The sequence below is a fragment of the Heterodontus francisci genome, chromosome 32, assembly GCF_036365525.1.
Source record: "Heterodontus francisci isolate sHetFra1 chromosome 32, sHetFra1.hap1, whole genome shotgun sequence".
Taxonomy (NCBI): Eukaryota; Metazoa; Chordata; class Chondrichthyes; order Heterodontiformes; family Heterodontidae; genus Heterodontus; species Heterodontus francisci.
The window spans coordinates 4,986,176-4,999,541 of record NC_090402.1 but is presented as its reverse complement, the minus strand read 5'-3'; the positions used below and the strand labels follow the sequence as shown (position 1 = coordinate 4,999,541).

General features: G+C 45.3%; 1 protein-coding gene across 1 annotated transcript; it reads left to right on the top strand.

The window, feature by feature from the left end:
• The first annotated feature begins 2,155 nt into the window (after nt 1-2,155).
• surf2 (surfeit 2) lies at nt 2,156-12,267 on the top strand. Its single transcript, XM_068012051.1, has 6 exons — nt 2,156-2,335; nt 3,831-3,982; nt 5,634-5,737; nt 8,572-8,754; nt 9,413-9,522; nt 12,053-12,267. The coding sequence occupies exons 1-6, from the start codon at nt 2,225-2,227 to the stop codon at nt 12,158-12,160; spliced, it is 768 nt and encodes a 255-aa protein (XP_067868152.1). The 5' UTR covers nt 2,156-2,224; the 3' UTR covers nt 12,161-12,267.
• Nucleotides 12,268-13,366: the final 1,099 nt, after the last annotated feature.

The window sequence follows — 13,366 nt, the reverse complement described above, 5'->3', positions numbered from 1 at the left end:
GCAGATGGATTTCAATGCAGGCAAGTGTGAGATTATCTATTTTGGACCAAAATAGGATAGAGCAGGGTACTTTCTAAATGGGAAGAGGTTAAGTACAGTGGATGTCCAAAGAGACTTGGGGGTTCAGGTGCATCGATCTTTAAAATGCCACAAGCAAGTGCAGAAAATAATCAAAAAGGCTAATGGAATGCTCGCCATTATATCTAGAGGATTGGAGTATAAAGACACAGAGGTTATGCTGCAGCTGTAAAAAAACCCTGGTTAGATCCCACTTGGAGTACTGTGAGCAGTTCAGGGCACCACACCTTAGGAAGGATATATTGGCCTTCCAGGGAGTGCAACGTAGGTTTACAAGAATGATACCTGGACTACAGGGGTTAAGTTACGAGCAGAGATTACACAAATTAGGCCTGTTTTCGCTAGAATTTAGAAGATTAAGGGGTGATCTGATCAAAGTCTTCAAGATATTAACAGGAAAAGACAGGCTAAAGATAAACTATTTCCACTGGTTGGAGATTCTAAAACTAGGGGGCACAGTCTAAAAATTAGGACCAGACCGTTCAGGAGAGATGTTAGGAAGCACTTCTTCACGCAAAGGGTGGTAGAGGTTTGGAACTCTCTCCCACAAACAGCAGTTGAAGCTAGAACAGTTGTTAATTTTAAATCTGAGATAAATAGATTTTTGTTAAGCAAAGATATTAAGGGATATGGGCTAAAGGCAGGTCTATGGAGTTAGGCCACAGATCAGCCATGATCTCATTGAATGGTGGGACAGACTCGAGGGGCTGAATGGCCTACTCCTGTTCCTATGTTCTTATGATTCAGTAACTTGGCCAATTTTCATGAAAGGTGAAGCTGTTTCATTAACTATGGGTGGCGGATAGATCTAAGGGGGAAGCACACACCTTCGCTAGATTTACCTAAGTCAGCTGTAGCTCAGTGAGTTGCACTCCGCCTTCTCTCTGAGGCAGAAGGTTGTGGGTTCAAACCCCACTCCACAGACTTGAGTTTATAATCCAGGCTGACACTGTCAGTGCAGAATGCACAATGTCACAGAAATGGAGAGTTTGAGGTTATAGGAGATAGGAAGGGGCAAGGAATTAGTCTGTACTTGAAGCACTGTGATCTGTTCTGGTCTCCATATAACACAAAGGATATTGAAACACTGGAGAAGATGCAAAAGGATTCCGAGGATGATAGCTGAACTGAAAGGTTATAATGATTGGGATAGGCTGAGGCTCTTTTCTCTAGGAAAGAGAAGGCTGAGGGTAGATGTAGAGAAGATTTGGGGAGGAGAGGCCAGCAATATAAGATAGTCACTAATAAATCCAATTGGAGAAACATCTTTCCCCAGAGAGTGGTGAGAATGTGGAACTCGCTCCCACAGGGAGTGGTTGAGGTGAATAGTATCGATACATTTAAGGGGAAGCTGGATAAACACATGAGGGAGGAAAGATATGATAACATGGAGAGGAGTGGGAGGAGGCTCTTGAGGAGCAGTTGGGCCGAATGGCCTATTTCCGTACAGACAGAAACATTACAAAGCAAAACATCTGCATTTTCTGGAATCAAACAGACTGCTCAGGTTTTATAAAATCAAAATACTGCAGATGCTAAAAATCTGAAATAAAAAACAGAAAATGCTGGAAATACTCAGCAGGGCAGGCAGCATCTGTGGAGAGAGAAGCAGAGTTAACGTTTCAGAATTAATCTTTCATTAAAGGTCACTGACCTGAAACCTTAATTCTATTTGTCTCCCCACAGATGCTGCCTGACCTGCTGAGTATTTCCAGCACTTTCTGTTTATATTTCTGCTCAGATTTTAATTTTATTAATTGGCCCATTTAGGAATTTCATTGTGAATGAACTCCACATGGTCCAGTCTCACTATAGTGGAGATAGGGCACTTTCACACCCGCCATCTTACCGGAAGTTCCATATTTACATTGCAATGAGATTTCTGGAATAAAAACTTCTTTTAAATAGGTTTAATCGGTTTTGGGGGGGGGGGGGAAGGCAGTTGTTCTGATTCCGAATCCCGGGATTTTTGAGAATCTGATGAAAATTCGAACATCAAATAGGGTTTTATTTTCTAGTTGGGGTCATTTTATGTTTAAAATCCGGAAGTGTTGCTATTTTCTAATTCCGGTTTCAGGTGGCCCCACGTGTTTGACCCGGAAATCCAGCCGCTGATCTCGATTCTAATCGGATCAGCTTCATCTCCATGGAGGAGGCGGCGTTGCCGCCTGGTCCGGTTCCCGATTCCCTGTCCTCGGAGCTTGCCGCCTTCCTGCAGCAACACCCGGCGCTGCAGGTCAGCCACAACAACAACCGGGTGAGTAAGCGGCAGTGAGGCCTTTAAATACCCCCTGGCCTCTTTCATAGAATCATATAGCACAGAAAGAGGCCATTCAGCCCGTCCTGCCTGTGCCTGTTCTTTGAAAGAGCTATCCAATTCGTCCCACTCCCTCCTGCTCTATCCCCACAGCCTTGCAAATTTCTCCTTTTCAACTATTAATCCAATTCCCTTTTGAAAGTTATTAAATATGCTTCCACTGCCCTTTTAGCAGCCCATTCCAAATACTAACCACTCATTATGTGAAAATGTTTGTTTTCATGTTGCCATTAAATATCAACCCCTGCAGCCCCTTTGAATATTGACCCTTGTTGAGGGGAAGGGATTGGGGGGTGGGGGGCATCACCTGCTGTCCCTCTGGATGCACAGTCTCCACCAGCTCTTTAAAAAAGCTCTTGTTTTGTCTCCGACTAGACTGAGAGAGACTCCAGCTTGAGGAAAGAAGGGGTTTGGTCAATAATTGGCGTGCGGTGGTTTAGTGGTTCAGTTGCTGCAGTCCAGAGAATAGGAGTTCAAATCCCACCCGTGTGCAGTTTGAGAATTTGCAATAAAAAGCTGAGAACAGTCATTAAAACCCAGCTGGTTCACTAATGTCCTTTAGGAAAAGAAACCTGCTGTCCTTACCCAGACTGGGGCAATATGTGACGCCAGTCCCACACCAACGTTTGACTCTTAACAGCCCTCGGAAGTGGCCTGGAGAGACCCTCAGTTCTATGAATAAGAGCAAAATACAGCAGATGCTGGAACTCTGAAATGAGAACAGAAAGTGCCGGAAATACACAGCAGGTCTGGCAGCATCTGTGGAGAAAGCGATTTAACGTTTCACGTTTGTGACACTTCTCATTTATCAGTTCTATGAAGCTGCATCAAAGCCCCACCACCATCTTCTCAGGCACTTCGGGACAGACAATAAATACTGGCTTTGCCAGTGACGCTGACATCCTCAGGATAAATTAAAAACAAAAGTTAGTGCTATTTAGTTTCCAGGCTTCCGAGCTTGTAGATTGGGGGGGCTGCGGATGGGCGGGTAACGCAAGGAAGACAGTGGCAGGCACAGTAAGCATTCGTGTTCTCCTTGGTGTGAGGACGAGGAGCGATATGAAATACAGTGGATTTCGTTGAAGGAGATGGTCTGTTCAGTCGTGTACTTCACATGAAATAAACCAGTTTGTTGGTCTGTGCCTCTCCAGGACGTTAATCAGTCCGCCTTCAGACAAATCTGGCAGCCAACGTCTACACAGCAAGATCCCACAAACTGTGCAACATCGACTAACCATTGTGGTTTTGGATGAGTGAGGAATGTTGGGCCAGGGCACCAGGGAGAACTTGCTCACCCTCCTATTGCACTTCATCTGATTATACCATGGGGATCTTTAACTTCATGTTGGTTCATTGACTTTCAAAGTGTGATCAAAACAAAACTATGGGAATATTTTCATCTGATTGTAAAGTTGTTTGTTTCTGCTGTTTGAAGGTGAAATGTTCCTTGACTGGGCACGAGTTACCATGCCGACTGGCAGATCTGCAGGCCTACACCAAGGGCAAGAAGTACCAGCGCTTGGCGATGAACGAGCCGTTTAACTACAGTCAGTTTGAGCCACATGTTGTTCCCAGCACAAAAAATCCGTAAGTGCGAGACTTTCAGAGTCTATCCGTCCTAGAGTTTACAGCAATCAAACACTCCCATGGTAGGTGCAGCACGGGGTTAGATACAGAGTAAAGCTCCCTCTACACTGTCCCCATCAAACACTCCCAGGGCAGGGACAGCATGGGGTTAGATACAGAGTAAAAAAAAAAAACGGGTGTTGGATACAGAATGGAGCTCCCTCTACACAGTCTCCATCAAACACTCCAAAAAAAAAAAACAGGGTTAGATACAGAGTAAAGCTCCCTCTACACTGTCCCCATGAAACACTCCCAGGGCAGGTACAGCATGGGGTTAGATACAGAGTAAAAAAAAAAAAAACGGGTGTTGGATACAGAATGGAGCTCCGTCTACACAGTCTCCATCAAACACTCCAAAAAAAACAGGGTTAGATACAGAGTAAAGCTCCCTCTACACTGTCCCCATGAAACACTCCCAGGACAGGTATAGAACAACAATTAAATATTTATATCATGTCTTTAATGTAATAAAATGTTCCAAGGTGCTTCAAAGGATCATGATAAAACAATATTTGACACTGACATAAGGAGACATGAGGTCAGATGACCATAAATGTAGTTAAAGAGGTAATTTTTAAGGAGCGATGTAAAGGAAGAAAATGAGGTGGAGAGGTTTAGGGAGAGAATTCCAGAGCTTGGGGCCCAGGCACCAGAAGGCATAGCCGCCAATGTTGGAGCGATTAAAATCAGGGATGTTCAAGAGGCCGGAAGTAGAGGAGCATAGAGATCTCGAAGGGGTTGTGGGAATGGAGGGGATTACAGAGATAGGAAGGGACTATGGAGGAATTTGAAAACAAGGAAAGAATTTTAAAATCGAGACATTGCTTAATCGGGAGCCAAAAAAAAGACAAACAAAAAAAAAAAAAACGGGGGTTAGATACAGAGTAAAGCTCCCTCTACACTGTCCCCATCAAACACTCCCAGGACAGGTACAGCACGGGGTTAGATACAGAGTAAAGCTCCCTCTACACTGTCCCCATCAAACACTCCCAGGACAGGTACAGCGCGGGGTTAGATACAGAGTAAAGCTCCCTCTACACTGTCCCCATCAAACACTCCCAGGACAGGGACAGCACGGGGTTAGATACAGAGTAAAGCTCCCTCTACACTGTCCCCATCAAACACTCCCAGGACAGGTACAGCACGGGGTTAGATACAGAGTAAAGCTCCCTCTACACTGTCCTCATCAAACACTCCAAAGTTCTGGGTTGAAGTTCCTCTCCAGAGACCCGAACACATAATTGAGCCCGACAATTCCATTGCAGTACTGAGGAAGTGCTGCACTGTCGGAGGTGCTGTCATTCAGATGAGGTGACAAACTTTGGCCCTGTCGGCCCCCTTGGGGATGTAAAAAATCCCATGAAGAAAAGCAGCAGAGTTCTTTTGGTGTCCATCAGTCAACATCACTAAATGAAAGAGATTATATGGTTATCACTTTGCTGTTTGTGGGAGCTTGCTGAGCACAAATTGGCTGCGATGATACCTAAATTAGTGATTTTAACCCTTCAGAAAAGTATCTCATTGGCTGTAAAGTGCTTTGGGATGTCCTGAGGTGGTGTAAGGTGCTATAGAAATGCAAGTTCTTTCTTTAACTCTTCCTATGTCTGTTCAGGCAGCAGCTGTTCTGCAAGTTGACAATCCGTCACATTAACAAGATTCCACAGCATGTCCTTCGCCATGTGAATGGGAAACGCTACCAGAGAGCACTAAACAAATGTGAGTCTGTTTGGGGGGAGGTGGAGAAGAGACTCAAAATGGAGGGCAAAGTGCACAGGATGTATAATAGTTTGAAGTTTATTAATCATGGGGCTCAGATAATGAGTTATAAACAACTAAACGTTTTGTTGCAAACCCCTCAATTGGATTCCAGTCTGTAACTCACTCCCAGGAATCTGTTATTCTATATATAGAGTGCTGACGGCACAGGAGAAGAACATTTGGCCCATCAAGTCCATGCCAGCTCTCTGCAGAGCAATCCAGTCAGTCCCATTCCCCTGCTCTCCCTGTTAGTCCTGCAAGTTTATTTCCCTCAAGGGCCCATCCAATTTCCTTTTGAAATCATTCATCGTTTCCGCTTCCACCACCCTCGTGGGCAGCGAGTTCCAGGTCATTACCACCCGCTGTGTAAAAAAAGTTCTTCCTCATATTCCCCCTGCATCTCGTGTCCAAAACCTTAAATCTCTGTCTCCTGGTCCTTGTACAATCAGCTAATGGGAGCAGCTTTTCTTTGTCTACCTTATCTAAACCTGTCATAATCTTGTACACCTCGATCAAATCTCCCCTCAATCTCCTTTGCTCCAAGGAGAACAATCCCAGCTTCTCCAAACTAACCTTGTAACTAAAATCCCTCATCGCTGGAACCATTCTGGTAAATCTCCTCTGCACCCTCTCAAGGACCCTCACATCCTTCCTAGAGTGTGGTGACCAGAACTGGACACAATATTCTAGTTGGGGCCTAACCAGAGCTTTATAAATGTTCAGTATAACTTCCCTGCTTTTGTATTCAATACCTCTATTTATGAAGCCCTAGATCTTATTTTTTTTCTTTGTTTGTGGGATTTGAGCATCGCTGGTGAGGCCAGCATTTGTTGCCCATCCCTAATTGCCCTTAAACTGAGTGGCTTGCTAGACCATTTCAGAGGGCAGTTAAGAGTCAACCACATTGCTGTGGGTCTGGAGTCACATGCAGGCCAGCAGATTTCTTTTGCCTTAAAGGACATTAGTGAACCAGATGGGTTTTTATGACAATTGACAATGGTTTCATGGTCACCATTAGACTGGCTTTTTAATTCCAGATTTATTAATTGAATTCAAATTTCACCATCTGCCGTGGTGGGATTTGAACCTATGTCCCCAGAACATTAGCCTGGGCTCTGGATTACTAATCTAGTGACATTACTACTACGCCACCGCCTCCTCTTTGCTAACCACTCTCTCAATATGTCCTGCCACCTTCAAGGGTCTATGCACATGAACCCCCAGGTCCTTTTTTGTCCGTGCACACTCTTTAGAACTGTGCCATTTAGTCTATATTGCTCTCCCTATCCCTTCTACCAAAATGCGTCACCTCACTTCTATTAAATTCCATCTGCCCATTCTGCTACCCTGTCTATGTCCTGTTGCAGTCGATTCGTATCATCCTCACTGTTGGCCATTCCTCCAGGTTTGGTATCATCAGCAAATTTTGAAATTTTATTCTGCATTCTAAAAAGCACTGATCCAAGCACTGACCCTTGGGGAACACCACTGTCTACCATCCTCCAGTCTGACAAACAACCATTTACCACTAGTCACTGTTTTCTGTCGTTAAGCCAATTTTTTATCCAACCTGACACTGACCCTCCTATTCCATGAGCCTCAATTTTGTTAACCAGCCTTCTCTGTAGTATTTTGTAAACAAAGTGATTATCGACAACGCAGCCGGCAGCTGACGTCATCAGACTGTGCCAATCAATGCGTTCCGCTTTGCCAGGACTAGTTGGCGCATGCGCAGATTACGTCATCGAGTAACACGTGCAGAGCGCGGGGGTGGGGGAAGCCATGTGTTTAGGTTGCTTTTGTGTGATTATTTGAGCAGCGCCATCTTTAGTCCTGGCAGCTGCCTGAAGTCGCAGACAGTGATGTTTCAGTGGCACAGGCTGCATTTGCGCATGTGCCACTGCAGTGCCACCTAGTGGTAGCATTGTCAGCAAACGCAGCCTTTTGTAAAAAACTTCCTTAAAATCTATACAGACAACATCCACCGTATTCATCAACCTTCTGTTACTGCAAAAAAAAAATAGTCAAGCACGATCTGCCTTTTACAGATCCATGCTGGCTATCCTTAATTAACTCAAACCTTTCATAAGATCATAAGAAATAAGAGCAATAGGCCATTCAGCCCCTCCAACTGCCTGTTGATTTTTGTTCCCCTGATTATTGTTCCTAAAACTTTACTCACCAGTGATATTAAACTGCTGGCCTGTAGTTACTAGGACTGTCTTTACACCTTTTCTTGAATAAGGGTGTCACATTTGTCACTCTCCAATCCTCTGGCACCTCCCCCCGTATCTAGGGAAGATTGGAAGATTATAGCAAGCCCTTCCGCTATCTCCATCCCCACTTCTTTAAGCAACCTGGGATATAAGCCATCTGGACCAAGGTGACTTATCCATTCTAAGTATAGTCAGCCTTTCCAGTACATCCTGCTTATCAATTTTCACCCCCATCCATTATCTCCACCATCTCTACTTCTACCAATATTGTGTCAGCTTCCTCTTCCTTAGTAAACACCAATACAAAGTACTCATTAAATATTGTATCCTTGCCCTGTGCCTCTAAGCATACATTACCCTCTTCGTCTAATAGGACCCACCCCACCTCTTGCCACTCACTTACTATTTACATGCCAGTAGAAGATTTTTGGGTTCCTTTTTATGTTACTGATGGCCAGAGTTGCCCTGATGGTGGGGGGGGGGGGGGGTGGGTTGTGGGGGCGGGGGGGTTGGTGAGGGGGTTGTGGGATGGGGAGCAATGTTGTCCTCACATTATGTCTCTCTATCTTGGCTCAGTTAATGAGTGTGCCGCTCTTGGGGTCCCCTTCGTGCCAGCGTGTCTGTCACAGAAGAAAAAGCGGAATCAGGAATCCGACAGGGAGGAGCCTTGTCACAAGCGGAAGGAATTCTGGGAGCCGGATGAGAGTGGAGGAAGTGAGAATGATGATTCGGACGACAGTATGAGTGACCTGTACCCAGGTGAGTGACTGCAAGCTGAACTCCTGCAACTGGCTGTAGACTGTGACCTTAAGCCTGAATCCCACTGGTGTTCTTGAGACCAGATTCATGTTATAAACACTCAGCACAGAAGGAGGCCATTCGGCCCATTGTGCCTGTGCCAGCTCTTCGAAAGAGCTATCCAATTAGTCCCACTCCCCCTGCTCCCCCCAGAGCCCTGCAATGTTTTCCTTTTCAAGTATTTATCCAATTCCCTTTTGAAAGTTACGATTGAATCTGCTTCCACTGCCCTTTCAGGCAGCACATTCCAGATCACAACATGCTTTGTTTAAAAAAAAAAACAAATCTCCTGTTAACCTTGTCTATTCTGAGAACAATCTGAATTTCTCTAATCTCTCCACATATAACATTTGCCTCTCCCTTGATGGTTTATTGTGTAAATGCACCCTTTGGTGCAGTACTGATATTGATCCAGCTCCCTCACACTGTCACTCCTCTCCCCCAGCGCCCTGTGTTACTGACTGTATCTCTACTGATGTTAATCCAGCTCCCTCACACTGTCACTCAGTAACCCTTCTCCCCCCAGCGCCCTGTGTTACTGACTGTATCTTTACTGGCTTTCTCGCATCCTTGGGCACAGTGACCCATTCAAGCCTAACAGTTACCGTTTGTCTTGCAGAGCATATCTTTAGCAGAAAAGACACGAGGGACGAGTTGCTCCTGGATAAGGAGCATAGTGATGGTGAGAAAATGGAGGTAGAGACGCAGTTGCCAAGGAAACGGAAAATGGTAAAAACTGCACCCATCACCATTTATCATACGGGAATGGTAAAGGAATGTGTTAAGAACATAAAGAGGCCATTCAGCCTTTTTGGCCTGTTCTGTCATTCAATTAGATCATGTCTGATCTGTGTCTTAACTCCATTTACTCGCCTTGGCTCCGTAACCCTTAATCCCTTTATCCAACAAAAATCTACCAGTCTCAGTTTTGTCATTTTAACAGCTTTTTGGGGAAGAGAGTTCCAGATTTTCATCACCCTTTGTGTGAAGAAGTGTTTGACATGTCCAAAGGACAATTAGGGATGGGCAATAAATGCTGGCCTAGCCAGCAAAGCTCACATCCCATGAACGAATAAAAATAAAAGCCGAGCTCTAATTTTAAGTTTATGCCCCCTTATTCTGGAATCCTGCCACCAAAGGACGTACTATCTACCCTATCAAATCCTTTATTCTATACTTGAAACAATACTACAAGCCTAGTCTATGCAACCTTTCCTCGTAATTTAACCGTTTTAGCCCCAGTATCACTAGTGAATCTGCGCTGCACCCTCTCCAAGGCCAATATTTCCTTCTGAAGTGTGATGTCCAGAACTGAACAGTTACTTCAGATGGAATTTATCCCAACCTCTGTACAGCTGCAACATAACTTCTTTAAGAGAATGGCCAACATTCCAATAGCCTTATGAATTATTTTTTGTACCTATCTACGAGCTGTTAATGAAGGGCGGCACAGCGGTTAGCACTGCAGCCTCACAGCTCCAGCGACCCGGGTTCAATTCTGGGTACTGCCTGTGTGGAGTTTGCAAGTTCTCCCTGTGACCGCGTGGGTTTCCGCCGGGTGCTCCGGTTTCCTCCCACGCCAAAGACTTGCAGGTTGATAGGTAAATTGGCCATTGTTAAATTGCCCCTAGTGTAGGTAGGTGGTAGGGGAATTGAGGGGATGTGGTAGGAATATGGGATTAATGTAGGATGTTAAATGGGTGGTTGATGGTCAGCACAGACTCGGTGGGCCGAAGGGTCTGTTTCAGTGCTGTATCTCTAAATAAATAAACTAAATAAATACTGCCTGTGTGGAGTTTGTAAGTTCTCCCTGTGACCGCGTGGGTTTCCGCCGGGTGCTCCGGTTTCCTCCCACCACCAAAGACTTGCAGGTTGAGAGGTAAATTGGCCATTGTAAATTGCCCCTAGTGTAGATAAATGGTAGGGGATGTGGTAGGAAATATGGGATTAATGTAGGATTAGTATAAATGGGTGGTTGATGGTCGGCACAGACTCGGTGGGCCAAAGGGCCTGTTTGTGCTGTATATCTCTCTATTTCTGTACTTGGACCCTGAATCTTTTGAACGGACAATGTGACCCAGCAAACCTCTGATTTGTATTATTGCGGACTTCCTGTCATGGGACACACCCCACAAAGAAAGATTTACATTTATGTAGCACCTTTCACAACCTCCAGACTTCCCACTGCAAGCTCGGAAAAACGAGATAATGATCAGATCATCTGTTTGTTACTGATGGTCGATTTTGAGCTCCTTCCCTCCACACTGGCTCTCCCGTCAGCGAGGCGCTAGCTCCGCACTGCCCCCCACGCACCCCCTTCCCCCAACAGCGCGGCACTCCCTCCGCACTGGCCCCGTCCCCTGGACAGCGTGGTGCTCCCTGTGCACTGCCGAAAAGGTAGGTTTAGGGAGGGAATTCCAGCTGAAGGCACAGCTGCCAATAGTGGGGCACAATTAAAATTGGGGATGTGCAATTGACCAGAATTGGAGCACAGAGATCTGGAGGGGGTTAGAGATTGGGAGGGGCGAGGACATAGAGGGATTTTGAAAACAACAATGAGAATTTTAAAATCGAGGTGTTGCCAGACCGGGAGCCAGTGTAGTCACCGAGCAGAGGGTATGATGGATGAACAGGACTTGGTGCAAATTAGGTTGTGGATGATGGAGCTTTGCTTCCATTACCCTAACTGGTGACTTGTGTGCCTAGTGCTTTGTTACTTTGGGCCTGAACTTGTAGTGAGGTAGACAACAACCCACTGGTAGCTCCTGTTTAAAGATTCTGCTGCTTGAAACTCTTAGTAACAATACAAAAGGGAGCAAGTGATGTCAGTTTTACAGAGCTCTGGTTAGACTCCATCTGGAGTACTGTGTTCAGTTCTGGGAACTACATACAGCACATGGAAGGTTCCTGAACAAGCAGGCATAAGCTTAGAGTGAAATCTGGAAGCACGTCATCACACAAGGTGTTGGGGAAATCTGGAACCTTTCCTCCACCCCTCCCACACACACAAAGACAATGGGATTGTGGGGAGAATTAAGAGCTTGTAAGACTGAGATTAACAGATTTTCATTGAGTGAGGGTAGAGGGAAATGGAGCAGTGCCATGAACTCACCGAATGGGCTTAAAGAACTAAATGCCTCCAGCAAGTGCAGTTTTTCTCACTGCAGCAAGGTTGTAAATGTAAGTAATGCAGTTCAATACTCATCACCTGACATCTATTGTGTTTCTCTCCTCTCTTTCCCCCCCCCCCCCCCCACAGACACAACCAAATCCCTTTACAAAGAAGAAATTGAAGGAAGGGACCCCTCAAAAACCCAACAACCACAACAAGTCTAAAATGAGACAGAATGCTGGAAATCAGAACTGATTCTGGGAGCAACTTGTTTTCTATGTGGGTCTGTTATGACATACTGGGTGTTAACTGCACAGTTTCAATTTGTATTTGTGTCGAAAGTAAAGCAGATCTGAAACACAGCCAGGCTGTGAGCATCTTTCTATACTGACTTTGTGAAAACAAGTTATTTCTCCCTCCTCTTCTGATGCTGGCTCTTTGGGATCTGGGCACAACTCCTTGTATTTATACAGCACCTTTTAATGTTGTACAACATCAATCAAAATTTGATAGTCACAAGCAGATAGCACGTGACCAAAAGCGGTAGGTAATAAGGAGCGTCTTGAAGAGGGAGGGAATTCAGAGCTAATGGTGGAGCAATTAAAACTGGGGATGCTCGGGATGCTCAGGATGCCAGAATTGGAACGGAGAGATCTTGAAGGCTGGAGGTGACTAGAGAGAGGGATTTGGTTTTGGATGGTTACTATCTTTGAGTAGTTAGTCGAGTGCTGGATGGATATACAACTACTGGCCGCATCAGTTGTTTCAGTCCTGACATGGCCCAACCTGCACCTCACAGCAGGCTTGTATCCTGCCAATCCATGAACATTGAGGCTGCTGCAATGGCTGAGACTGGTTAACTAGACACAGGAGAGGGACCAAACCCTCTGTACCAGAAGACCGCAGGATGATCTGATTGAGATTTTTTTCATTCCTGGATGAGGAAATTGCTGGTAAGGCCAGCCTTTATTGCCTGTCCTTGGGGGAAAATTGCTTTCTTAAACTGCTGCAGTATGCGTGCTGATAGGGAGGGAGGGAATGGTGATAGGAGTCTACATACCGAGAGATTTGGGAGGTGAATTTGGAAGTGATGGTGTGCCCTTGCACCTATCAATTCAGCAGAGGCATTACCCTAGAACCTTCAAGCCAATCCCACTCCCTCAATTGAGAAACAAGTCTTATGAAATTCAACAATGTGGAGGGGTTGCAGGGGAATTCACAGCTTTTATTTCAACAACTAACAAACTCAACACCACAATTTTCTGAAGGGAACAAAGGTTCCTGATGTCTTGCAGTAACTGTACGCACAACAGCAAGAGCTCAGCTCCGCTCCAGTGAACCTGTATTCCATGTGTAAAAATTTAAAAGAACTGTGTAAACATTTTCCCCAGCTGAATGCAGGTAACCGTCTCTCCACCCCCATCAGGCGCATTGACTAATACTGACAATTATTGCACTGAG

Bases quoted from the DNA above. Each gene is read 5' to 3' on its own strand.
- surf2 (XM_068012051.1), top strand. From the start codon at position 2,225: ATGGAGGAGGCGGCGTTGCCGCCTGGTCCGGTTCCCGATTCCCTGTCC. The intron at 2,336-3,830 runs GTGAGTAAGCGG...TGCTGTTTGAAG, and splicing joins TCAGCCACAACAACAACCGG to GTGAAATGTTCCTTGACTGG. The intron at 8,755-9,412 runs GTGAGTGACTGC...TTTGTCTTGCAG, and splicing joins TATGAGTGACCTGTACCCAG to AGCATATCTTTAGCAGAAAA.